Source organism: Choloepus didactylus, chromosome 22 (assembly GCF_015220235.1).
Source record: "Choloepus didactylus isolate mChoDid1 chromosome 22, mChoDid1.pri, whole genome shotgun sequence".
Taxonomy (NCBI): Eukaryota; Metazoa; Chordata; class Mammalia; order Pilosa; family Megalonychidae; genus Choloepus; species Choloepus didactylus.
Window position 1 is genome coordinate 22704054 of NC_051328.1, and position 25495 is coordinate 22729548.

General features: G+C 40.9%; 1 protein-coding gene across 3 annotated transcripts in view; it reads right to left on the reverse strand.

Moving 5' to 3' along the window:
- The window catches only part of RANBP10 (RAN binding protein 10), a 76586-nt gene that overhangs the window by 29102 nt on the left and 21989 nt on the right, over nucleotides 1–25495 (reverse strand). For all 3 annotated transcript variants that reach the window (XM_037815786.1, XM_037815784.1, XM_037815785.1), the window contains one exon: nucleotides 24588–24640. In XM_037815786.1, coding sequence (XP_037671714.1) covers nucleotides 24588–24640 — 53 coding nt within the window. The remainder of the gene's footprint in view (nucleotides 1–24587; nucleotides 24641–25495) is intronic.

Consider the following 25495-nt stretch of genomic DNA (forward strand, 5'->3'; position numbering starts at 1 on the left):
AACCCAGGACACACAGACGTTAGATACTTGGAAGCTGACAGAGTTGCTTGCTGACGCTTTGAGATGCTAGCCCAGAGTTTGCTCCGGAGGAGCTAAGAGAGGAAAAAACACCCTAAAAGTTACTTGCTGATGCTTACAGATTCTTGGAGATGCAGACAGAAGGATGTTTGGAGATGCTAAGCTAAGAGAAACCCAGAGACATTTTGGAGAAATCCATTTTGAAACCAGAACCCTGGAGCAACAAATCAGTAGATGCCAGCCACGTGCCTTCCCAGCTAACAGAGGTTCCCGGACATCACTGGCTGTTCTTCAGCGAAGGTATACTCATGTTGATGCCTTAATTTGGACATTTTCATGGCCTTCGGACTGTAAATTTGTAACCATATAAACCCCCTTGATAAAAGCCAATCCATTTCTGGTATTTTGCATAATGGCAGCATTAGCAAATGAGAACAGGGGTTTTAGTAATTAAGGTAATAAATACCACATCAAGAAGATAGCTGCCTCCTCCACAGAAATGGCAGAGAGAAAGTTAGCAGCTGCCCAGCTCTCATGCAGATGAGGCCTCTAGTAACACAGCCAGAGCCTCCCTGGCCTTGTCTGAGACACTGGACTCAGAAGAGGTTCCTTCTCCCACCCCCCCCATCCCACCCTAATACACCCAAACTTGGGAGAAGCCCAAATGCCACTCTCCATCCGCAACCCTGACTTCCTCTCCCTGCTTCCCAGATCCAGGGATCCCAGCTCCTGCCCGCTGCTGCCAGCTCACAGGGGGGTGGGGGTGGGGGTGGGGCTGCAGGTACACTCATCTGCCTGCAGATCACCCTGACCTGCTTCTGAGCCATCTGGCCACAGGCTCTGATACTCACATTTTTGAGCCACACCTATTCCTTAGTTTCATACTTAAGGAGACTCAAAACACCTTATGAAAAGTAAACATCAAAACTTCCACATCCTCTAGCAGAAACCTCTGGCCCTGCAAGCTAGGACACAGCCATATGCTCCCGGGGAAAGTCTGAGCACCACAAAGTCACTCCCTGTAACTACCTGCCCCACAGTCAAAGTGAGACCCCCCCCACATGCTGCCCTCTGCCCCTTACTGCCCTAGAGGCAAATACTTTCTTGCTGAGCCAACAGTACAACCTATAAGAAAACACTCAAAACATCAACATCCTGACTTTGGCTGCTGGGACGTCCTCCTCCTCCTCCATAATTCAACAACAGCTAGTACGGTTTGTATTTCTTAAATGTCTACTAACAGATAAGAAAATGTAGTTCCAATTCTAGCTAATTCCACTCTGATTTACATTCACAAAAGAACTTTAAATGATGTGTAGCTACTTCCTCAGGTGGAAAAAAAACTTTCTCATTAATAATAGCTAATACTTATGTTCCTTTTTTGTGTCAGACATTATTCTAAGCATGTTATTGGAAGTAATCCTCATTTAATCCTCAAAAGCATCCTGCATGAATTAAGTACTAGTACCACTCCCATTTTACATTGGGAAACTGAGGCAGAGGGGCTAAGTAATTTACTTCAGGTAACACAGCTCCGAAATGCAAATGCAGACTGTTCTTAACCCCAGCTCTGTGCTGCTTCACTAGCCAACCACAGCTCTAGAGGCCTGTCTCCCCACCAGCAGTTGGTTCAACGATGCTGAGCCCTGGCACAGAGAAAGGAGAACAGTCGCTTTCCTACAGGGAGATTGTGGTGGCAGCGCCCCCATGTACAATCCGTGCCACAGTCTGTAGGGCAGTGGGGTGAAGCTGCCTCTCCTGGTTGAGGGCAGGCTGCAGGCTGATGGGACCAGGCTCCAGACTGGTTCCAGAACAACACTTGATTCCCTGAAGCCACTGCATTGAGGCAAAGCACAGCAAAATGCAGGAAAGGACTCATTCAAAGGCCAAGTGTATCATGCCAGGCACTGTGCCCACTCTAAGGAAAGGGGATAAAAAAGATGTGATCTTGCGTGGGATCGGACACCCGGGGGAGTGAATCACCCTGGCGGCGTGGAGTATGGCTCCCAGGGAGGAGTGTGGACCCGGCGTCATGGGATGGAGGGCATCTTCTTGACTGGTGGGGGGAAGTGAAGGGAGATGGGGTGGGCTTCGGTGGCAGAGAGATTCCGGGACAAGTCAGGAGGTCGCTCTGGTGGGCACTCATGCGCGCGGTGTAGGTGGCCCTTTTTGGGTTCTGGTGAATTGGGGTGGCTGGTGGTGGATACCTGGGGCTGTTGGACTGCAGCCCAGAGCCCATGAATCTTGAAGATGATTGTATAGGAGTTTGGCTTATGAGGGGTGACAGTGGGATTGGGGGAGCCATGGGGACCGCACTCCCCTTTGTCTAGTTTATGGATGGATGAGTAGAAAAATGGGGGAAGGAACAAGCAAACAAAAAAACAGACAAAGGCACCCAGTGTTTTTTTTTTGCTTTGGTTGCTCTTTTTCACTTTAATTATTATTCTTGTTGTTTTTGTGTGTGTGGTAGTGAAGGTGTCGGGGATTGATTTTGGTGATGAATGTACAGCTGTGTGGTGGCGCTGTGAACAGTCGAATATACAATTTGTTTTGCATGGCTGCGTGGTGGGTGAGTGTATCTCAATAGAATGAATATTAAAAAAAAAAAACACTGAAAAAGAAAAAAAAAGATGTGATCTGAGTCCCAAGGAGTGCACAACCTAATGTTGGTGTTGGGCTCTGCTCTGTTGGGGAGATGTGAAAGAGTAGCCCCAAGGCAGGGCAGCAACTGTCATCACAGAGAGAGGATCAGAGCTGAAGGGGTCAGGCAAGGTTTCTCAGGGGGCCATGCAGGAAGGGCACTCCCAGGGCAAGAATGGCATCTGCCAGAGAGTAGAGCGGGGAATGTCTGTAGCATGTCTGGGTCCTCACACAGACATGCCAGCATACAGAGTTTGCAAAGGGCAAAGATGGAAGAAGATAGGGCTAAGCAGGACCCTTGGGGACTGTGTCCTCTGGGCAGAGGGGTCAGAGGCCCAATGCAGGCAGGGGCACAGTGGTGCTGATTTCTTAGGAGGAAAATTTCAACCACCAGTGTGCACAGGGAGCGGAGAGCAGAGGCCTGAGGTAGAGAAACCAATCAGGAGGCATGGAAACAGCTTGATGGAGAGGCACTGACAATGGGGATGGAGAAGGGGGACCAGATTATAAAGAGGCTCAGGAAGCAGAATCAAGAGGATGAGAGTAAGGGAAGGTACAATATGACTCTGAGGAGTCCCATTTGAGGGCCAGGTGACTGTCAGCAGAGACAGGGAATGCATGAGGATCTGGCTTTTGCAGGAAGATAACCTCAGTTTGGGGCAAGTGGGGTTTGCTGTCTCTGGCCCTTAAGCTAAGCATTGAGGTTTCTGGAGGTCCGATCTGCACAGAGTTCAATTAGAGGAGTAAGTTGACCCCTCTGGAGGGCCCACTGGCTGCCCTTAACTGCAGTTCTGGGGACTGGCAAAGCATGGCCAACTGTTCATAGGCTACAGGAAACTCTTCTGGGTTCCTTAGACGAAGGCAGGTGCTGCCTTCACTGCCTCCACATCCACTTTACTCAGCATCAGGAACAAGACCCAAAAGAAACCCAGAGTAGAAGAGGAAATGGGAGAGAGATTATTCCCTATCGTCAAGAAGCTCTTACTTCAGATAGAAAGAGGCCAGTCCATCATCTGTTCCTGTTGGTTTCAAACACTCAGCCAGACCAGATACTATAAGAAAAGTGGCTTCAGTTTCACACTTGGGCCTCTCTTTCCTCATGAGCTTCTCATAAAAGGTAAGATTAACAGCCAAAGACCAGGTACCTCTTGAAAGCAACAGCTGGGCAGGCCAAGGCTAGACTTCCTAAGTTAACCTATTTTCTTGGACTGACTTAGACAAGCTGCTTGACTCATGCTCTCTGACTTGTTCCTATTGACACTGAGACTAGATACCTAGAATAGCCTAGAAGAGAAGCATTCCTGAAACATTTTCCATATCATCCTGGAGGCACAGCATCAGTTGTTTGCAGACCAATCACCTACTCCTCTATGATACCAAGGCCAGCTGAATTACCTCCCAGAGGCCTCCATCCTGCTCTCTCCTATCCAGCTCTTTAGTCCAAGCTCCTGCCATGCTCTCTATGCCATGCCACTATGACAGTCCCCTAACTGGCCTCCTTGCACCTGTTCCTGGCACACATACACTCCCTCCCCCCATGGCCTGTGTTCTGGCAAACCAATACAGGCAGGTCACAACCCAGCTTAAACCCCTCAGTGGCTCCCTGTAACACCCAGGGCAAACCACACTCCTTACCCGGCCCTGCCAACCACACAGACCAGTCTCACAGGCCTGCATCCACTTCCTCAGTGCCCAGCTCTTTTCCACCTCTTTTCCCCAAGCTTGTCACTTGACCTAGAATGTTCTCCCTCTCTAACCACTCACTCTGCCCTCATCTACCTGCCATCCCCCTGCCACTCCCGGCCTGGCTAACTCTTCCCTATCATTCAGATTCCGGCCTGAATGTCACTTCCTCAGGGACGCCTCTCTCTCATGGTCAGCCTTCACAGGACTGACCAAAATGAAAAGTGACTCACCACTGCAGGGTTACTGATTCAGTATCTACTGCCTCAATGAGCTGAGGCCCACATGGACAGAGACTATGTCTGTTTACCCTGTCTCAGCACAAAAAATTAATAGGGTCGTCATGGTTATGATTAAATAAGAAACTGTAAAGCAGCCAGCAGACAGAGCCTGGAAGGCAGGGGGCTCTTGGCAACTAGCCGATCCAACAGCCCATTGCCTAGGTGGTGAGAAAGATTCTCTGCTCACTCAAAGCTGTGATGGTGCCAGAGGACAGCCTTCCAAGCTCTCCATGGAGAGAAGCACTGCCTGGAGACTCAGTTCTCCAGAAGCTCAGGAGCACAGAAAACCACTGCAGGGCTACTAATGCCCAGCCGAAGGCCTACCCAGGGAAGGCAGACCCCCAAGGAGACAAGACTTGCCTGGACAAGGAGCTTCCCTGGAATAGGGGAAGGGCTACCCCAGAGGTGGCCCAGGATCAGGAGTGCCTTTCATTCTAGTGGTCTCTTCCAGGATAAAGAAGGCTGCCTTCAGGAGACGAGGAGGGCCTCCCTCACTCACACCAGCAGGAGGGATCTGTGCACTCCTGGTATATCCATTGTTGGGGGGGAGGACCTGTTGCTCTCCCTAGCAGGTCCTTCCCATTAGCAGGCACACTGGTACCTGAATATCCACTGGCTCCTCCTCAGAGACTCCCAGGCATCCCTGAGTTGGGCACATCCGCACACCTAGCCCCTGCAGATAAGAGCCTGCAGACAAGAGCACACGGGGCCCCTTGCCATCCACTGGGGGCCAGGCTGTGTGTGGCTCAAAGCCTTAGCCGGAAACGATCTAGAAAGAAAGAGCCTGGAAAGGAATGGCTGCCGCCTCAACTCAGAGCAGCCCTGCAGCCCTGAGAGAGGAGAGCACGATCCACGCAGTCAGTGATTACTGCTCCTAGGCCTGTGGAACACCTACCACTGGTCCCCACTTCTTTGTAAATAGCCTAGGAAGTCAACACCTACCACTGGTCCCCACTTGTTTGTAAATAGCCTAGGAAGTCACCGTGTGGGTATGTTGATTCTAACAGTGCAACAAGCAAGAGTGGCTGTCCACAACGATGTGTTCAACGTCCTTTGCAAAACAAAACATGAGAGGGGAGTGTGAGTGGGGGGAGGAACTCAAGGGAGCCATGACAGGCAGTAAGAGCTGCCACGCTCTACATGAAAAAGAAACCCATTGCATAGACAATTGATTGCCTCAATGTACAAAAGAAAGAAATGTGAAATGATTGAAAAACTGTATTCATTCTTCCCTCCTAAACTTTCTTCCTGGGAGGCTAAGAGGGCAACTGCTGACATACTGAATATTATAAAATCATGCTCACAATTAATGAGAAACAAATATAGCAGGCAAAAAAAAAAAAAAAAAAAAGAAGGCTAAAATCTGTCTATGTCCACCAACTCACCAATGAACAGAAAGACAAAATGTGGTATATAGTCATACAATCAAATGTTATTCATCCATAAAAAGGAATGGAATACTGATAAATGCTATAACACAGATAAATTTTGAAAATACTATGCTAGGTAAGAGAAGCCAGACACAAAAGTTCACATATTATATGATTTCATTTACATGAAACTTCTAGAATAGGTAACTCCATGGAAACATAAAGCCATAAAGCAGACTACTGATTGCCAATGACTGGGGAGAGGGTTAACAGGTACAGAGTTTCCTTTTGGGGCGATGAAAATGTCTTAGAACTAGATAGAGGTGATGGATCCACAACACTGTGAATGTACTAAATGCTACTAAATTGTACACTTCAGAATAGTTCGTTTTATTTTATGCGAATTTTACCTCAATAAAAAAAAAAATCTATATGAATTCCAGCTCTGAGGCCACGAGATGAGGACAATTGCTCTTGTGTTCTAGTACTAGCACAGGTATACAAACCCCTCTTTCACAAACAACATGGCTTTGAATCCTCCATCTCAAACATAGCTCAAGCCGCCACATGCCTAGTCTAGGCCAGCAGGACTGTGTCAGTCACAACAGGCATAGCAGGATCCCTGCCCCTGCAAAACCACATGCTGAGGCCAACTTGTGTGCACAGGCCGGACTGCTAGGGCTGTCCAGCGGTATTTCAGGAACCCCAGTCCCTGCTGCCCAGCTACTGTGGGTTCACAAAGACGGGAAAAGTAGGAAGCTCAGCAGGCTCCCCATTGCCCTGTCCTGGGAACCCCCGACCACCTGGCTCTTTTCAGCCTTGTTCTTGTGGGATGACTGAAGCCTGACAGGCTAACAGTCCATGTTCATGCTGTGCAGTTAGGGGCCACAGGCAGTGGCCTCCACTTCCTGCCCCGAGGTATCCACAACTCACCAGCACCACCTTCTCAGGCTCCACTCAGCATCCCTCAGCAGCTGCTCTAACACTCTTTTTTTTTTCTTTAATCAAATTCAAATAACATTGATTAAAAAATGTTATTTAACCATGTTAAATAACATCAATTAACCATGTTAAAGTGTATAATTTGGTGACATTTAGTGCATCCACAATGTTGTGGAACTACCACCTCTCTCTAGTTTCAAAATCTTTCATCTCCCCAGAACATCCCATACCCTTCAAGTAATCACTCCTCCCTCCCCCCATCCCCTTGCAACCATTAATCCGTCTTCTCTCTCTACGACTTTGCCCATTCTGGAAATTTCATATAAAAGGAACCATACAATATATGGTCTTTTGTGTCCGGTTTCCATCACTTAGCATTATGGTTTCAAGGTTCATCCAATGCTCTGCCCCTCGTTATCGGAAGACCCACCATTTCCTGCCCAGGCTGGAGATCGGGAGGACCAAACCTGTTCAAACCTTCCAACCTAAGCCCTCAGCTCAGCACAAGGCCCCAGGTAACGTCATTTTCAAAATCCTTCTCAACCTCTGTAACAAATCTATAAAATATAACTAATTAGAAAAAAACATGTATAGAGAACCATATGACTGATTAGGAATAAACTGTACCTTTATATTTCACAAAACATGATTGTGCTGGAATATAAATCAGTACTAAGCAAATTTTTAAAAAGGCAGACCACATTAATTTCCTGATCATGACAGAATCAAGTCAGGCTCATCCAACTAAAGACTTATTTAAATAGTGCTCAATCAGGTAAATATTACAGAGCACTCTACTCTCTTGAATGTAACCTAGGTCAGAAAGAAAATCCAGAAGAAAGAATGTAAAAATACTTGAAAACAAAAAACTAAAACTAAAATAGCACATCAAAATTTGTAAGTAGTAGATAAAGTAGAACTCAGAAGAAATGTCTAACAATAAACAGCTACCTTTATTACAAAGAAAATTAAAATTCAATGACATAACTATATCTAAAGAATATGGGGAGAAATGAAGTAATAAATCAAAGTAAAGAAGGATAAAGAAAATGAATGCAAAAGCAGAAATCCTCAAAAAAATACTAGCAAACCAAATCTAGCACCACATAAAGACTTATACACCATGATCAAGTGGGATTTATCCCAAGAATATATTGGTTCAACATACAAAAATCAATCAATATACTACACCCTATTAATAAAGGACAAAAACCACTGATGATCTCAATTGATACAGAAAAGGTGTTTAGCCAGCTTCAATACCCTTTCATGACAAAAACACTCAACAAACTAGGAATAAAAGGGTACTTCCTCAACCGGATAAAGGACATCTATGAAACACCCACAGCTAACATCATACTTAATGGTGAAAGACTGAAAGCTTCCCCCTTAAGGTCAAAAACAAGATAAGGAAGTCCACTCTTGCCACTTCCATTCAATATTGTATTTAGAGGTTCTAGACTCTAGGGCAATTAGGGAACAAAATAGAATAAAATGTACCCAGATTGGAAAGGAAAAATAAAATCTCTAGTTGCAGCTGACATGATACGGTATATAGAAAATCGTAAGGAATCCACAAAAAAAACTTGTAGAGCTAATAAATAAGTACAGCAAGGTTGTACCATACAAGATAGATCAATATACAAAAATCAATTGTATTTCTATACACAAGCAATGAACAATCCAAAATGGAAATTAAGAACACAATTCCATTTACAATAGCATAAAAAAGAATAAAATACTTAGGAATAAATTAACAAAAGTAGTGAAAGACTCATCCACTAAAAACTACAAAATGTCATGGAAAGAAATTAAAGACAACCTAAATAAATGGAAAGATATTCCTCGGGTTCATGGGTTAGAAGACAATAGTCAAGATGACAATATTCCCCAGATTGATCTACATAATTGATCTATATTCAACACAATCCCTCTTCTATTTCTATTTCTGCCCTTTTTGCTGAAATTGACAAGTTAATCTTAAAATTCATACGGATAAGGGAATAGCACTGGATTGCTATGTTGTGTTTTTGTTTTTACATTTTGCATTTTTTGGGAAAACCTGCAGCACAAGCCAAGGTTCAATTCCATAGTAGAGTAAGTTCTAACATTTTGACAGAGTTCCATGGTGGTCACACCCTTTATTCACATTCACACGATGTTTAATAGGATGATTTGTCGAGGGAAGACTCCGGGGTGATGGTTCTAAGTGTAGCTGAATCTAAGTAAAAAGTTTTGAAGTTGATCAGAAACTCAATATTTTTTTAAAAAAAAACAATACATAGAGTTGGAGTTGGGGGAAAAATGCAGCTTTAGTATGTAAGAAAAGTGACTCATATAGAAAGCATCGTGAGCTGTCTGCTGGTTGACTGTGATTAAAATGAGGGGCAGGTTGAAGCTGTAAGTGATGGTAGATTGCTATGTGTTCTAGTTTGCTAATGCTGCTGGAATGCAAAACACCAGAGATGGATCGGCTTTTATAAAAGGGGATTTATTTGGTTACACAGTTACAGTCTTAAGGCCCTAAAGTGTCCAAAGTTACACATCAGCTATCGGGTACCTTAACTGGAGGATGGCCAATGGTGTCCAGAAAACCTCTGTTAGCTGGGAAGGTGTGTAGCTGGCATCTGCTCTAAAATTCTGGTTTCAAAATGGCTTTCTCCCAGGATATTCCTCTCTAGGCTGCAGTTCCTCAAAAATGTCACTCTCAGTTGCTCTTGGGAGTGTTTGTCCTCTCTTAGCTTCTCTGGAGTAAGAGTATGCTTTCAACAGCTACTCTCTCAGCTTCTGTGAATTCTTCAAAGTGTCCCTCTTGGCTGTAGCAAGCTTGCTCCTTCTGTCTGAGCTTATATAGTGCTCCAGTAATTTAATTCAGACCCACCCTGAATGGGTGGGGCAACACCTCCATGGAAATTATCCAACCAAAGGTCTTGCCAACAGTTGATTGAATCACATCTCATGGAAACACCCAAAGGATTCCAAAATCTAATCAACACTAATATATCTGCCCACACAAGATTGCATCAAAGATAATGGCACTTTGGGGGATACGATACATCAAACTGGCACACTATATAACTATGTACATGTTTGTTGGGATGGCTGTCCCATATTTCGTATATTGGAATAAAATTTTCTATTAATTATCTTAACAAAGTAAATATTCTGAATTAAGTTCCACTTCTAGGTCGTGTGGCTTCTGTCTTGGAGACACTGCCTTTAGATGATTACTCAAGACAAAGGGAAAGAAGGTGTGTAAGTTCTGGGTGTTGTTGCCCCTAACCATCAGTGTAGGGTTTTAGGTTCCTTGAAGGCAGTAGGAAGACTTCACTTTCATAACATACTACTCTTGATACTTTCTTTAAAGACACTTCATTAAAGATTCTCTCATGAGGTATTTGCCTGAGAGCTGGGGGCCAAGGAGCTTAGCTTCTGACTCTTCAGTGGATTTTAACTGTGTGACCTTGGGCAAATCACTTAACCTCTCTGTGCATCACAGTCTCCCTCTCTTGTAAAATGGAAATAATATCTATCTCACAGGGTTGTTGTGGGGATTAATTAGATATAATGTCTGTAAATCATTTAAAGTTCTTGAAGAAGTCACTATATAAATACAAATACTATCTATTAAAGTTGGTTTATTTATAAAAAAAATTCATATGGAAATGCAAAGTATTCAGATTAAACAAAACAAATGTTGAAAAAGAACAAAGGTGGAGGACTCACATTTCCCGATTCAAAAGTTACTGCAAAGCTACAGTAATCAAGACTGACATATGGAAAGACATATAGATCAATGGAATACAACCGAGAATCTAGAAACAAACCCTACATTTAGGGTCAGCTGATTTTCAAGAAGTGTGTGAAGACCATTCAATGAGACAAAGGACAGCCTTTTCAATATTTCAATAGATGGCGCTGGGACAACCAAATAGCTATGTGCAAAAAAAAAAAAGGACCACCGCCCCCCCCCCAACACTTCACACATACAGTATATAAAATTAACTCAAAATAGATCATAGGTCTGATTGTAAGAGCTTAAACTATACATCTCTTACAAGAAAACATAGGCTTAAATCTTCATGACCTTGGATTAGGTAATGATTTCTTAGCTATGACACCAAAAGAAAAAAAATACTTAATTGTGACTTAAAATAGTTAATTGTGACTTCATCAGAACTAAACAATTTTGTGCTTCAAAGGACAAAATCCAGAAAGTGAGAAGACAACCTATAGAATGGGAGAAAATATTTGCAAATCATATACATGATAAAGGACTTTTATATCCCAAATATACAAAGAACTCCTACAACTCAATAAAAAAAAAAAGTAATCCAACTGAAAAATGGGCAAAGGGTTTGAATAAATATTTCTCCAAAGAAGATTAATAAACTGTCAATAAGCACATGAAAAGATGCTCAACATCATTAAGATCAGGGAACTGCAAATCAAAACCACACCTATATGCCACTTCATACCCACTAGGATGGCTATTATCAAAAAAGAAAGATGATCAGTGTTGGCAGGGATGTAAAGAAACTGAAACCCTCTTATATTGCCAATGGAAATGTAAGATGGTGCAGCCTCTGTGGAAAACAGTTCGGCAAGTCCTCAAAAAGTTAACAATAAGAGTTACCATATGACACAGCAATTCCACTCATAGATATATACCCAAGAGAACTAAAAACACATGCCCACACAGAAACTTGAACACCAATGTTAACAGCAGCATTATTCATAATATCCAAAAAGTGGAAACAATGCAAATGGCCATCAATGGATGGATAAAAAAAATGCGGTTATATCCACACAATGGAATACTATTCAGCCATATAAAGGAATGAAGTTCTGATACATGCTACAACACGGATGAACCTTGAAAACATTATGCTGAGTGAAAGAAGCCAGAAACAAAAGACCACATATTGCATGTTTCCACTTATATGAGTGTTTAGAATAGGCAAATCCATAGAGACAGAAAATGTATTAGTAGTTGCCAGGGGTTGGGGATTAGGAGTAATGGGAGTTGACTGCTAACGGGTATGGGGTTTCTTTTTGGGGTGATGAAAATGTTCTGGAATTAGACAGTGATGATGGTTGGACAGCTCGGTGAATACGCTAAAAACCATCGAATGTACACTTTAAAAGGGCGAATTTTATGGCATATGAATTATATATCAACTTTAAACATAAAGTAAGAAAACAGTAAATATTAACAGTAACTATTCGTTCTTTAAAAATGAGCAAAATGTGAATAAGCCAAGCCCTCAATCTTGAGGCTTGCTCTTATGAAATTTATTTCTGTAATGGGGAAGCTAAGGCTACCTATAGTTATGCCTAAGAGTAACTTCCAAAGAACTTCTTTTGTTGCTCAGATGTGGCCTCTCTCTCTAAGCCCAGATAAACTCATTACACTCCCCCTATGTGGGACATGACTTCCAGGGGTGTAAGCTGCCCTGGTAACATGGGACATGAACCCAGGGATGGGCCCAGACCTGGCATCATGGAATGAGAAAGCCTTCTAACCAAAAGGGGGAAAAGAAAGGTAACAAAATAAGGTTTCAGTGGTTAAGAGATCAAATAAAGTCAAGAGGCTGTTTTGGAGGTTATTCTTATGTAAGTTTAAGCTAGATATTGCAAATTGCCACGATATGTCATATACCAACCAACAATATTCCTGAAAGTCCTAAAAAATACCCAGAGCTATATTTGAGACTCTATAAAAGTTTCACTCACTAAATTTATTTTTCAGAAACTTAAAACCTCCAGTTTGTTCCTATGCCACATAAGCCTGAAACCCAGAAGTACTGGTCTCTCCGAGAACAATCAACCAGTTGCATCCCCCTTCCCCATAACGTCAACACCCCTTTTTCACAATGTTAGAAAGGTCACTGCCCAAATATCCTTGAAGATTAAGAGGATGATCAAATGTGAGGGAGGAGAGGTAACAGAGAAGATAGGATTTAACAAGTGATTATGACTATTGAATCATTATATAGATATTTCTTTTTAGTCTCTAGTGTATTAGAACAGCTAGAAAGAAATAACTGAAATTGTGAAACTGTAACCCATACCATACTATGAAATATGCTCTATAACTACTTGTTAAATTGTACTTTGAAAGTTATCACTTTTCTGCATATGTTATATTTCACAATAAACAATGTTTTTAAAATGAGCAAAATGGATTCAATTAATCTAAAAGATCAACCATGAAGAAGATTTTTTAAGATTTTGATAACAATAATCTTAGCTATTTTACTAATAAGAGAATCAATCACATGGCCAAAGCAGAATATACTGAAAGTAATGGCACAAGAAGCAAGTTACTTAAATAAGCTAACAAGAGAAAAAGGGAAAGTCTTTAAAATATGTCCTTTCCAAAAGACTAAAAGAACAATTGGCCATGATGAATTCATTGGTAAACTGTTCTAAATTTGCACATAGAAAGTAACCTGTGTATATACCCCAAAAAACAAAACAAAACAAAAAAAACGGAACCTCTCAACTAAACCAGATACACTAAGTTTATCTCAATAGATACCAAGAAGTATTTATAAACTTAAATGTCCACTTCTGATTAAATGCTTCCAGTTAACACTTCAGGTCAGTAGTAACCTGATCATCTCCTGCAGCTCTCTACTGTGCCTGATTTCCAGTTCTTACCGTTTACTGCCCAAGGCCTCAGTCTCAACCCCTCTGGTCCTTCCTCCTCCACACTGAGTCAGGGAAACCTAGTTGCTCATTAGCAAATCTGATCACATCTCTCGTGCGCTCAAAACACTCCCATAGCTGCTTTGGAAAACAGCTTGGCAGTTCCTCAGGAAGTTGAGTACAGAATCATCATATGACCCAGCAATCCCACTACTAGGTATATACCCAAAAGAATCGAAAGCAGGGACTCAGATGTTTGTACACCAATGTTCACAGCAGTATTAGCCACAATGGTCAAAAGGTGGAAGCAACCCAAACGTCCATCCATAGATGAATAGATAAGCAAAATGTGATAGATACACACAATGGTATAATAAGAAATGAAGTTCCATAAACCTGCAACTTCTATAATACAAAATTTTAAAAACATAAAAAAGAAATGAAGTTCCAATACATGCTACAACAATGATGAAACCTTAAATACATCATGTTGAGTGAAATAAGCCAAACACAAAATGATAACATACTGTATGATTTAACTTACATGAAGTATCTAGAATAAGAAAATCCATAGAGACAGAAAGTAGATTACAGGTTACCAGGGGTGGCAGGATGATGATGAAGCAGTTTTGGTAATGGCTGTTGATGATGGTACCACAATATTGTGAATGTAATTAATACCACTGAATTGAATATTTGCAAATGGTTAAAATGGAAAACATTATGTTGTATATATGTTACCATAATAAAAAATTTCAAACAAACAAAAGCAACAAAAAACACTCTCATAACCCTATTCTTTATAAAAAGTAGCCGAGCTGCCTAGCATGCAACAGTAGACTCTTCCTCAATGGCTCATCCTGACTATTCCCACAAATCCACCTCCATCACAAAAAAATAGATCAAATGGACCAGACAACTATGGGTCCACTCACAGGCTTTTTTGTAACCATAGCACACATCTGGCAAACTCCTCTTCACTGCTCAACATCAGACTGAAAATACCCACACCCTCCATAGTAACCATCCCAATCAGTCTATTCTACCAAACATAACACATGGCTATCATCGGGAATTGATCTTTGAATCTTCACAATGCCTGACACAAAAGTGGCGCTTAGCAATAGTGTGTCTTGGGGTGGTATGGCCAATATTGAGAATGGCAAGCACTGTTCTCCAAGGAACTGGCCTTGTTGGAAGACTATGTAGCGTTTTCAAGAAAGGAGGCCTCTGTGTTCCAACACAGGGAAGTTAATCCTGTCTATGGCACTAGAAGTTTCAGGAAACTTCTAGTTCAGGGTTCTCAAGTACATCTACCCAGATATCTTCAGTCCAAATCACAGAGTCCCACTCTTCCCTGACAAAGCACTGACTTTAACGGAAGAGACATCCAGGCTGAGAATCCAGTCTTCTCTTAAATTTTGCCTCTCTTCAATTCAGTCCTGTGCCAGGTACAGCTCCATCTGCCTCTGGCTTCAGGAGATGAAGGTCCCTTACATGGCTAGGGGTCCTCTGACTCTCATACGTTGTTCTCCACTGCTGATGAATAGGTTGGAGCCTCTCATTTTCTATCTTCAACTCATCAATAATGCTTAGCAAGAGTCATCCAAATCCAAGGTGCTGCTCAAACAGGCAGAAAAAAAAAAGGATCAGCGAACTTTAAGACAAGACAATTAAAATTATCTAGGGTGAGGAACAGAAAGTAAAAATAATGGAGAAAAATGAACAGAGTCTGAGGGACCTGTGGGATGTCAACAAACATATGACACATGCATCATTGGAGTTCCAAAAGGACAAGAGAGAGAGAAAGGGGCAGAAGAAGTATTTGAAGAAATAATGGCTGAAAACTTCCCCAATCATGAAAGACATGAATATACATATCTAGGAAGCTCAATGAACTCCTAGCAGGAGAGACTTTAAGTGAGCTACACCAAGACAGATTATAACAAAACTGTCAAAATCCAAAAATAAAGAGATTTTTGAAAGAAGCAGGAGAGAAGTAACTTGCCACATACAAGTGATCCACAAAAAGATTAACAGAGTTCTCATCAGAAACCATGGAGGTCTGAAAACAGTGGTAAGGCATATTTAAGGTCCTTAAAGAAAAAAAACTGTCAACCAAGAATTCCATATGCAGCAAAATTATCTTTAAAAAATGAAGGAGAAATTAAGATATATACAGATAAACAAAAGCTTAAAGAGTTTATTACCAGTAGAACCTCCCCATAAGAAATGCTAAAGGGACTCCTTCAGGCTGAAATAAAAGGACACAAGACAGTAACTTGAAAGCATAATAAGAAATAAAGAAAACTGGTAAAGGTAACTACATAGGTAAATGTAAAATCCTGTATTACTGTACTTTTAGTTTGTAACTTTTAGACAGTAACAATATAAAGAAGAAGGGAAAGGGATATATAGCAGTAGAGAGTTTATATGTTACTGAAACTAGGTATATTGTTACTGTCTCAGATTACATCTTTATATATTGTATGTCCATTAACATAGATTTAAAATGTAATTTTACACATTTGCCTGTTAAGTCATATGGGGATACTGAAACTAGGTATGTACTACTAGAACTAAGCTGTTATTAGTTTAAGATGTTCATTGTAATTACAGAGGTAACAACTAAGAAAATAACTAAAATATATAAAGGAAAGAAGGATATCAAAAAGGTACATTACAAAAAAGAAAATAAATGCAATGGAGCAACAGCAATGGATTTTTAGATTTTACACCAAAAGCACAAGGAAGAACAAAAAAATAGACCAAACGGACTTCATCTAAATTAAAAACTTTTGTACATCAAAGAACATTATCGATAAAGTGATTGGTTTATTGAGGTCATCTATTTCTTCTCGAGTCAATGTTAATTGTTCATGCTTTTCTAGGAAGTTGTCCATTTCCTCTAAGTTGTCTAGTTTATCCCCATTCCCATTTCTGATTGTATTTATTTGCATTTGCCTGCGTACGTGCCCTCTCTCTCTCTCTCTGTCTCTCTCTCTGTCTCTCTGTTAGCCTAGCTAAGGGTTCATCAATTTTACTGATTTTCTCAAAGAACCAACTTCTGGTTTTGTTGGTTGTCTCTATTGTTTTCCTGTTCTCAATTTCATTTATTCCTGCTCTAATCTTTGTTATTTCTTTCCTCTGTTTGCTTTGGGGTTAGTTTGCTGTTCTTTCTCTAGTTCCTCCAGGAACAATTAACTCCTCAATTTTTGCTCTCTCTTCTCAGCACCACCTTTGCTGCATCCCATAAGTTTTGCTATGTTGTGTTTTCATTGTCCTTTGCCTAGAGGTGCTTACTAATTTCTCCCGTAAGTTCTTCCTTTACCTCTGGTAAGAGCGTGTTGCATAGCCCCCATATATTTGTGAATTTTACGACCTTCTGCCTGTTATTGATTTCCAACTTCATTCCATTATGATCTGAGAAAGTGTTTTGTATAATATCAATATTTTTAAATTTTTTGAGACTTGCTTTGTGACCCAACATGTGGTCTATTCTAGAGAATGTTCCATAAGCACTAAAGAAAAATGTGTATCCTGCTGTTGTGGGGTGTAGTGTTCTATACATGTCTGTCAAGTCTAGTTCATTTATCATACAATTCAACACCTCTATTTCCTTATTGATTCTCTGTCTAGGTGTTTTATCCATTGATGAGAGCAGTGTAAGTACAATGAACAAAGATGTCTGTGAGTAAAGCTGAAAGAGGGCTAGGGGCCAGAAGGAAAGACAGACGATAGAGACTGGAACTGTGTAACTTAAACCTAGAGTGGTCAATAATTGACTAAATGTACAAATATAAAAATGTTTTTACATGTGTGAGAACAAATGAATGTCAACCTTGCAAGGTGCTGAAAAGGGGACGGTATTGGGGAAAAAATATAATCAAAGCAAACTGGAGTTCAAGGTCAACAGTAACATTGTAATATGCTTCTATTAAATGTAACAAAGGCAATATACCAAAGCTAAATGTCTATGAAAGGGGGATATAAGGGAGGGGTATGGAATTCTTGGTAGTGGTGTTGTAATATAATATTATTACAACATAATACAATGTATTATGTTGTATTGTATTGTATTGTATAGTATTTTTTTACTATCTTTTTTATTATTCTTTTAAAAAAAATTTTTTCACAGTAATGAGTATGTTCAAGTGCTGATTGTGGTGATGAATGCACAAGTATATGATGATACTGTGTGAACAACTGATTGTACAATGTGGATGATTGTATGGTATGTGAATATATCTCTATAAAACTGCAGGGAAAAATATAATTCTGGGATTCAAGTGCTGGAGAAAACAAGGAAAGAAGGATGTACCTATTTACTGTTGGTGGGAAAGTAAAGTGGTATAGCCTATCTGGAGAACAGTGTGGTGGTTCCACACGAAGCTAAGTATGTGGGTGCCATAAGGTCCGGCAACGTCATTATAGGGTACATACTTGGAAGACCTGAGAGCAGGGACGGGAATGGACATTTGCACACTGGTGTTTATGGGGGCAGTATTCACGATTTGCAGTGGATGCAGGTGACCTAAGGGTACATCGACTGATGAACAGAATGGTGAACTGTGTGTGCATTCAATGGAATATTGAGCAACTGCGAGGAGTGAAGCTGTGAGACACGCAATGAGATGAATGGATCTTGTGGAGAGCATTTTGAGTGAATTACGCCAGAAACAAAAAGACAAACATTATAATGCCTCACCAATATGGACTAATTACAACGTGTAAACTCTGAGAATTGAATCTTAGAGCACAGCTTATCAGGGAAATGCTTATTGTAATAGTCCCTAGATGTAAGCTCTTACAGCAGTCACATCGATTCCTGAGTTGTAATGACTATCTCCAAATTCTGAGACGCTGAGCTCTTTGCATATAACCTGGTCAGTCTCTGGAACTTTGGGTATCTGTGTAACACCTGAAACTGAGAGCTAGAGCTCAGCAAATATGAATGTCAGTAGTACCGCATACAGCAACTGTTAAAAAAGCTAAAAAAGAGTCCAGACTTCCATTAGAAATATGAATGAAGCAGATCTGGTTAGGACTAAGGCAAATCAGGCAAAAGGGTGAAGTACGATATTGACTATGTTTTAAAATTCAACTCCTGTGTGAGACCAAGGGAGGAAATGTTTGTTTGGTACAGGATATACATTTTCTGCAGCACACTAAATAGTTTGACTTGTATGGTCAAGAATAACACCATAGTTACATGGAACTTTGAATAGGAAGTAAGATCTGGTAGGTTTGTACAGATTAGTGTGAAATACTGATACATGTCAAAGTAATTTGGGCAGAGAATAAAAACATATTTGCAGGGCCCCCCTGAGGAACTGGAGAAAAATGTGGAAATGTTGGATGTCCAAACCTGGGTTATTACTGATATTCTCACAAACACTGAGGACTAACAAGTTAGTAGGCCAAGCCCTTGATCTTCAGCCTTGCACTTATGAAGCTTGTTATTGCAAAGGAGAGGCTAAGCCTACTTATAATTGTGCCTAAAAGTCTCCCCCAGAGAACCTCTTTATTGCTCAGATGCGGCCCTCTCTCTCTCTGTAAGCCCATTTGGCAGGTGAACGCACTGCCCTCCCCACTACATGGGACATGACTCCCGTGGGTATAAATCTCCCTGGCAATGCAGGACATGGCTCCCAGGGATGAGCCTGGACCTGGCATCATGGGATTGAGAAAATCTTCTTGACCAAAAGGGGGAAGAGAAATGAAACAAAGTTTCAGTAGTTGAGTGATCTCAAATGGAGTCTAGCGGTGACTCTGGAGAGCATTCTTATGTGCTATGCAGATATCCCTTTTTAGGTTTTAGTGTATTGGAACAGCTAGAAGCAATTACCTGAAACTGTCCAACTGCAACCCAGTAGCCTTGATTCTTGAAGATGACTGTATGGTGTGATGGTGTGATTATTAAAACCTTGTGGCTCACACTCCCTTTACCCACGGTATAGATGGATGAGTAGAAAAATGGGGACAAAAACTAAATGAAAAATAGGGTGGGATGGGGGGAATGGGGGGGATGGAACGATTTGTGTGTTCTTTTTTATTTTTATTTTTTATTCTTATTTTCATTCTTTTTGAAATAATGAAAATGTTCAGAAATTGACTGTGGTGATGAATGCACAACTACACGATGGTACTGTGAACAGTTGATTGTATACCATGGATGACTGTATGGTATGTGAATATATCTCAATAAAACTGAATTAAAAAATAAGAAAGTGAAAAGACAACCTAAAGAATGGGGGAGAAGATTTGGAAACCATATAGCTGATAAGGGTTTAATATCCAGAATATATAAAGAACTCCTACAACTCAACAACAAAAAGTCAAACAACTCAATTAAAAAATAGACAAGGATTTGAATAGACATCTCTCCAAAGAGAGTCAAATGTCCAAGATGCTCAACACCTTTTTTTATTAAAGAAATGCAAATTAAAACTACAATGAGATACCATTTCACACCCACTCGGATGCCTATTATTTAAAAAAAAAAATGAAAATAATAAGTGTTGGCAAAGATGCAGAGAAATAGGACCCTTGCACATTGTTGGTGGGAATGTAAAATGCTTCGACCACTGTGGAAAACAGCTTGGCAATTCCTCAGAAAGTTAAGCACATATTTACCACATGACCCAGCAATTCCACTCCTAGTTACATACCCAGAAGAACTGAAAGCAAGGACTCAGACAGATATTTGTACATTGAAGCATTATTCACAATAGCTAAAAGATGCAAGCAACCCGAGAGTCCATTGACAGAAGACTGAATTAACAAAATGTGATATATCCATACAATGGAATATTATTCAGCTGTGAAAAGGTATGAAACTCTGATATATGCTACAAGATGGATAAACCTTGAAGACATCATGTTAAGTGAAATAAGCTAGCCACAAAAGGACAAATATTGTATGATTTCTCTCATATGAAATACAAAAAATAAGCAAATTCATGGAGACAGAAAGCAGAATAGTGATTACCAAAGGTAGGGGTAGAGGGGTATGGGGAATTATTATTAAATGAGTATGAGGTTTTGGTTAGGGACAATGAAAATAGACTGGAAATAGACAGTGGTGAAAGTTATACAGTATTGTCAACGTATTTAATGTCAAAGAACTGTCCACTTAAATTGGTTATTATATTTTACCACAACTAAAAATAAATAATTTTTTTAAAAAAACACGTCATACTAAGCCCCAATAATATGCTTAATGGCGAAATAAAAGGTATTTTCCCCACAAAATTGAAGCAAGATCAGAAACATAAAATAGTACAGTCAGTAAAGGTCAACAGAATAATTCGTAGTAAAAACAGATTTTGAGCCTCAGTAATGGACACGATATAATATGACCAAACATCAAACAAATGCAAACAGTTTGACCGAGAAACTATTAGTGCTAATGAGTTCAATGGAATTGTAGAAGCCCATGGTAACCCCACACAAAAAAGGTCACATTTCTATACGTTGTTGTTATATCCAAGATAGCAAATGAAAAGGATCCCATTTACATATAAATGCAGAGAATATTAATTTTTTTCAATACAGGCAAAATGTAATAGGAACTTGAAAAAATGAAGAGATATATGTCATTTCTGATTTAGAAGACTAAATTTTCAGTAAGGTTGATATTTCCAAACTAACACGTAGATTTACTACAATGCAATCAATTTTAAATGAGAGTAGGACGTTTCGGAAATTTAACAAAAGTCTGGTTGGTTGGTAGAGCCATGAAGGAAACAGGCATACTGCTAGTAACATTCAAAAATGATCTGATCTAGCAAAATATAAGGGTTACAAACTCAGACATCATAACTATATTATTAACACTCCTTATAAATAATACCAAAAGACAAAATGAAGAAAAAACAAGGACTCTGCCCAAAGATGCCTTGCATGAGTCAAAACAGCAAAATACTCCAGACAAATACAAACATTCAGTAAGGAGGAAAGGTTGGTCAACCACAGTATATCCATGCAAAATGGCTCCACACAGATCCATTGGTGACGACCAAACTCGGAAAACAAGAGATCGTGGGTGCCAACCATATATGCTTACACTTATTTCAAAGGACAATGCAAATGTTCACAAACCCCTTACGGGGATAACATGCAACTCTGACATGAAGACAATTAAAGCCCCATCTGGATGGCCAGCAAGCCTAGAGACACACGAACCCTCAAACATCTCAATAGAAGTTAACACCAAAGTCTTAGGGATTTGGACCCAGCTTAGGTCATCCCCACCCCTACCAACCGCGCATGCACACAGCTCAATTAGCCTTCATGTCAGCCTAGAGCCTCTGGGAAGTTGAAAGCAGTTGGCAAAACAGGCTTTAGCTGCTATCATCCCCCATCCCACTTCCACAAAAAAATATATGCAAGTAACTTCAGGCCCAACTGTTTATGAATGATGATACTTTCATTTTTGGAGAATGTATGATCATCAGAAAAAATAAAATAAAATAAAGTGAACCCAGAAAGTGAAAAGTACAAAAGGGGACTGTGATCTTCCAAACTCAGCATCAGAAGGAAGAGTGGCAGGCCCACCATCACTCCTGAGAGCAGTGCCCTCCACTCTACCCCAGTCTGACCTGTGCTAGGTCTGCCTAGCCAATCTGACAGCCCTGGATCCTAAGAAAGCCAGAGACATACATCCTTCCCAGGGAGAAGCACTGTCTGGATGCAATCTGATTCCTCCTTTCTACCTCAAGGAATCATCAGGGAGATGATCAGATATAACCCAAAGGAAAACCTCCAGGAGCTGGCAAAGTGAAAATGAAGACAAGCACAATATCGAGGAACATTTAGCCAACTTCTTCCTCTTGCCAAAAAGAGATACACCAGTGAGGACAGAAAAGTGGTGCCAACTTTCCTGATTTGTTAGTGTGGTGGCAAACACACCCCAACCACTGTCTCTAAGACCCTTCTCCTCCCTAGAAACCCTCCTCTGTTCCTAGTTCAATAATGACTTCACAAGGGTCAAACTGTTGGATTTTCCAACAATTTTACATTAGCAATGTCAAAGCATCTGACAAAAGGCTGGCCGCAGACCAACCCAGAGGGGTGAAAATCCCCATCTTATGAGCAGGGGAAACAGACAAGGCTAACTCCACATGGCCCCATCTCAAAGATTTTCAGGTCATCCCAGGAAGCCCCTGAAACCCCTCCCAGCTGGTCTGCTCTACTCTGCGGATCCCAAACCCAATGGCAAGGCAAAAACGGTTTCTACTAAAGGAAGATGAGCAGATGGAATCCAGAATACCAAGCCCAGCACATGGCCAAAGGCCAAATCCCAAGACCACCTGAAAGACAGACGCAAGGATTTCTCAATGCAAAGGCATTTGCTTTTATTTATTTTGTTTTAATTGTATTTATATTTAAAACAGAGAATACAGTCACAAAAAAGAAAATTTAAAAGCTACAAAAGTGAAAAATCCCCTTTCCAACCCTGTCCCCAGACACTCCATTCCTTCCCAAAGGAACAGTCAATACAAGTTTCTCTGTAAATTTCCAAAGATGTTCTGTGCATGAACAAGCAGATACAGATACATTCATTTTTCTTTTTCTTCTTCACATTTGGGAGCATATATACATTGTTCTATGCCTTGCATTTTTAACTTAGCAATATATCCTAGAAATTACTCCAAACCAGTGTCTAAAGAACCTCCTCTGTCTTTTATAGCTACATAGTATTACCTTACACAGGTGGGAAAAAATGTATTTAATCAGTGTTCAGGGTTGTTCAAACTGTCCTCCAATAACAGATTATGGTGGTTATTTTTGTATATTAAGTCTATAAAAGCCACTTTTCTCCTTCACCAAATAGTGCATAAGTTCAAAGAACATATTTAGAGCAAAAAAATTAAGAACCAGTTTACCCTTATTAGGAAATTATTTTTCTAAGCCCTTTCTTCACTGAGAGGCAGAGCTATGGACATTCTATACACACCTACTCAGCCAAGGCCAGAAACCTGTATAACAAAGAACACAGTCACACATTACACAAGCAGGCCAAAAATGCCACACACATTCTGACGTGTTTTCATTGGTTTTCACTCAGATCAAATGAAAAAAAGTCAGAATCACAGATTCTGATAATTGGGTGAATCCTAAGCAAGTCTAGATTTCAAATATTTGAAATCAGTCCGTAAGAAAAAAGTCTGTGATCAATATTAAACATAGATTAGAAACAGACATAAGGTATAAGTGTCACTCCCTCTTTAGAGAAAGCCAGCTCCCTTTCCTGTGTCATAAGCAACAGAGTGGAGGCCTGACCAAAAACACAGAGACTTTGCCTGCCTCAGATAGTGTCAGGGAAGCTTGCATCATGTCACTTCTGCCACCCAAATAAACTTGGGACCATCTTCTGGAACCTACCAGCTCACGGTGGAGAGGCTTCTGTACCCTCAAATGACACCCAGCCCAGGACTGGGCATAAGCCACTGGGTATAAGCCAGCTAAAAGGGTGGTGAAGGAGGCACATTTGCAGGGCCCAGAGCATTCTGTTAATCTGTCAACCCAAGGTTCACGCACATCCTCCTATTTATTAAGAAATCACTTCAACCATGTTCCACGTGGGAGGTCACTTAAAAGACTTTGATCTTTAACATGGTGAAGTAACAAAGGAGCAGGGTCAGCAGTAGCCTCCCTCTCAGTATATTCCTAAGTCCCAGGCTGGTCAGCAAAGACCAATGAGAGTGAGGGCTACTGAGGCGTATCCCTGCTGGGAGCAAGCTCAGGTCACTTGGGTGCGACAGCAAACAGTTCAAATTCCATGAATGACAATTACTTGCCAATTAATTTTTGGAATGGAAGCCCACACCATCCTGGCCCAATGACCACTTTTCAGGATTCTCCACCCAAAGGCTTGGCTGGGGACAGGTGGCCAGCAAACAAGCTCCCATCCAGTCTCTTGGCTGCCATCATGACTGTCATCATAGAATGGATCAGGAGAGCAGAACAAATGTTCTCTTAATCAGTGACTCACCAGGAAGTCTGTTCATGTTGACGCCTTGAGCTGAGAGTCCTATTCCCATGTACCTTCAAAAGAGGACACACAAATAAATTTTGGTCAGCAAATGATTATGCAGATCCTTTCTCAAATATTTCCTGGTAAAAGACAGAAAAACAGGAAAAGCAACAAATGCAGAGACTTTTTTTTTTTTTAACATATTAATGGTTCTTGCAGAAGCTTTACATTTTGATTTTCTAATGGAAAACACCTTAATGCCTTCAGCAGCCAGAGAAATGGGAGGTAGTGCCTGTAACGATGAACCACTGACTTCAGTTTCAGAGGAAAGCTTCCTGAAATCACTGCTTCCAGTCCCTTGACTTTTTGGCTCCAGCTAAGGCAGCAGAATCTATTCCTAAGAAGTGCCTGAAGCAAGCAGCTCAATCTGAGGTAAGGCAAGGCAGAGCAATGAAAGATCACACCCACAGAGACAAGCCACTCCACAGCAAGGACCAGGACGTGGAAAAGATACAACAAGCCAGGATCTGCACAGGATCATCAAGACCCCATACCAAGAGCTTCTTCTTTGGGTGTCTCAAAACTCATTACCCTTCCCCCCATATATCCACAGTTGGCCACCCAGACCATCCAAAGCAGGATCTCATCCAAAGCTGGAAGGTGGTAATATGTGAGGCCTCATGCCTCCCACCCCAGGTACCTAAAAGCTACCCATAGTAACGTGAGGTCCATGCTGCAGCAACTCTGTCAGATGTTTTAGTGGCACTCGTGATGGAACATGCCAGAAAAGGAAATGAACATTTCTTTTTGTCTAAATGTTTGTAGTATACAAAGAAATAGTGAGGTTATTTTCCCCAAGAAGTTAAAAATAAGAGAAACAAGTCATCACCTTCTAAAACTAAAATAGTAGGAACCCTCTGCCTGCT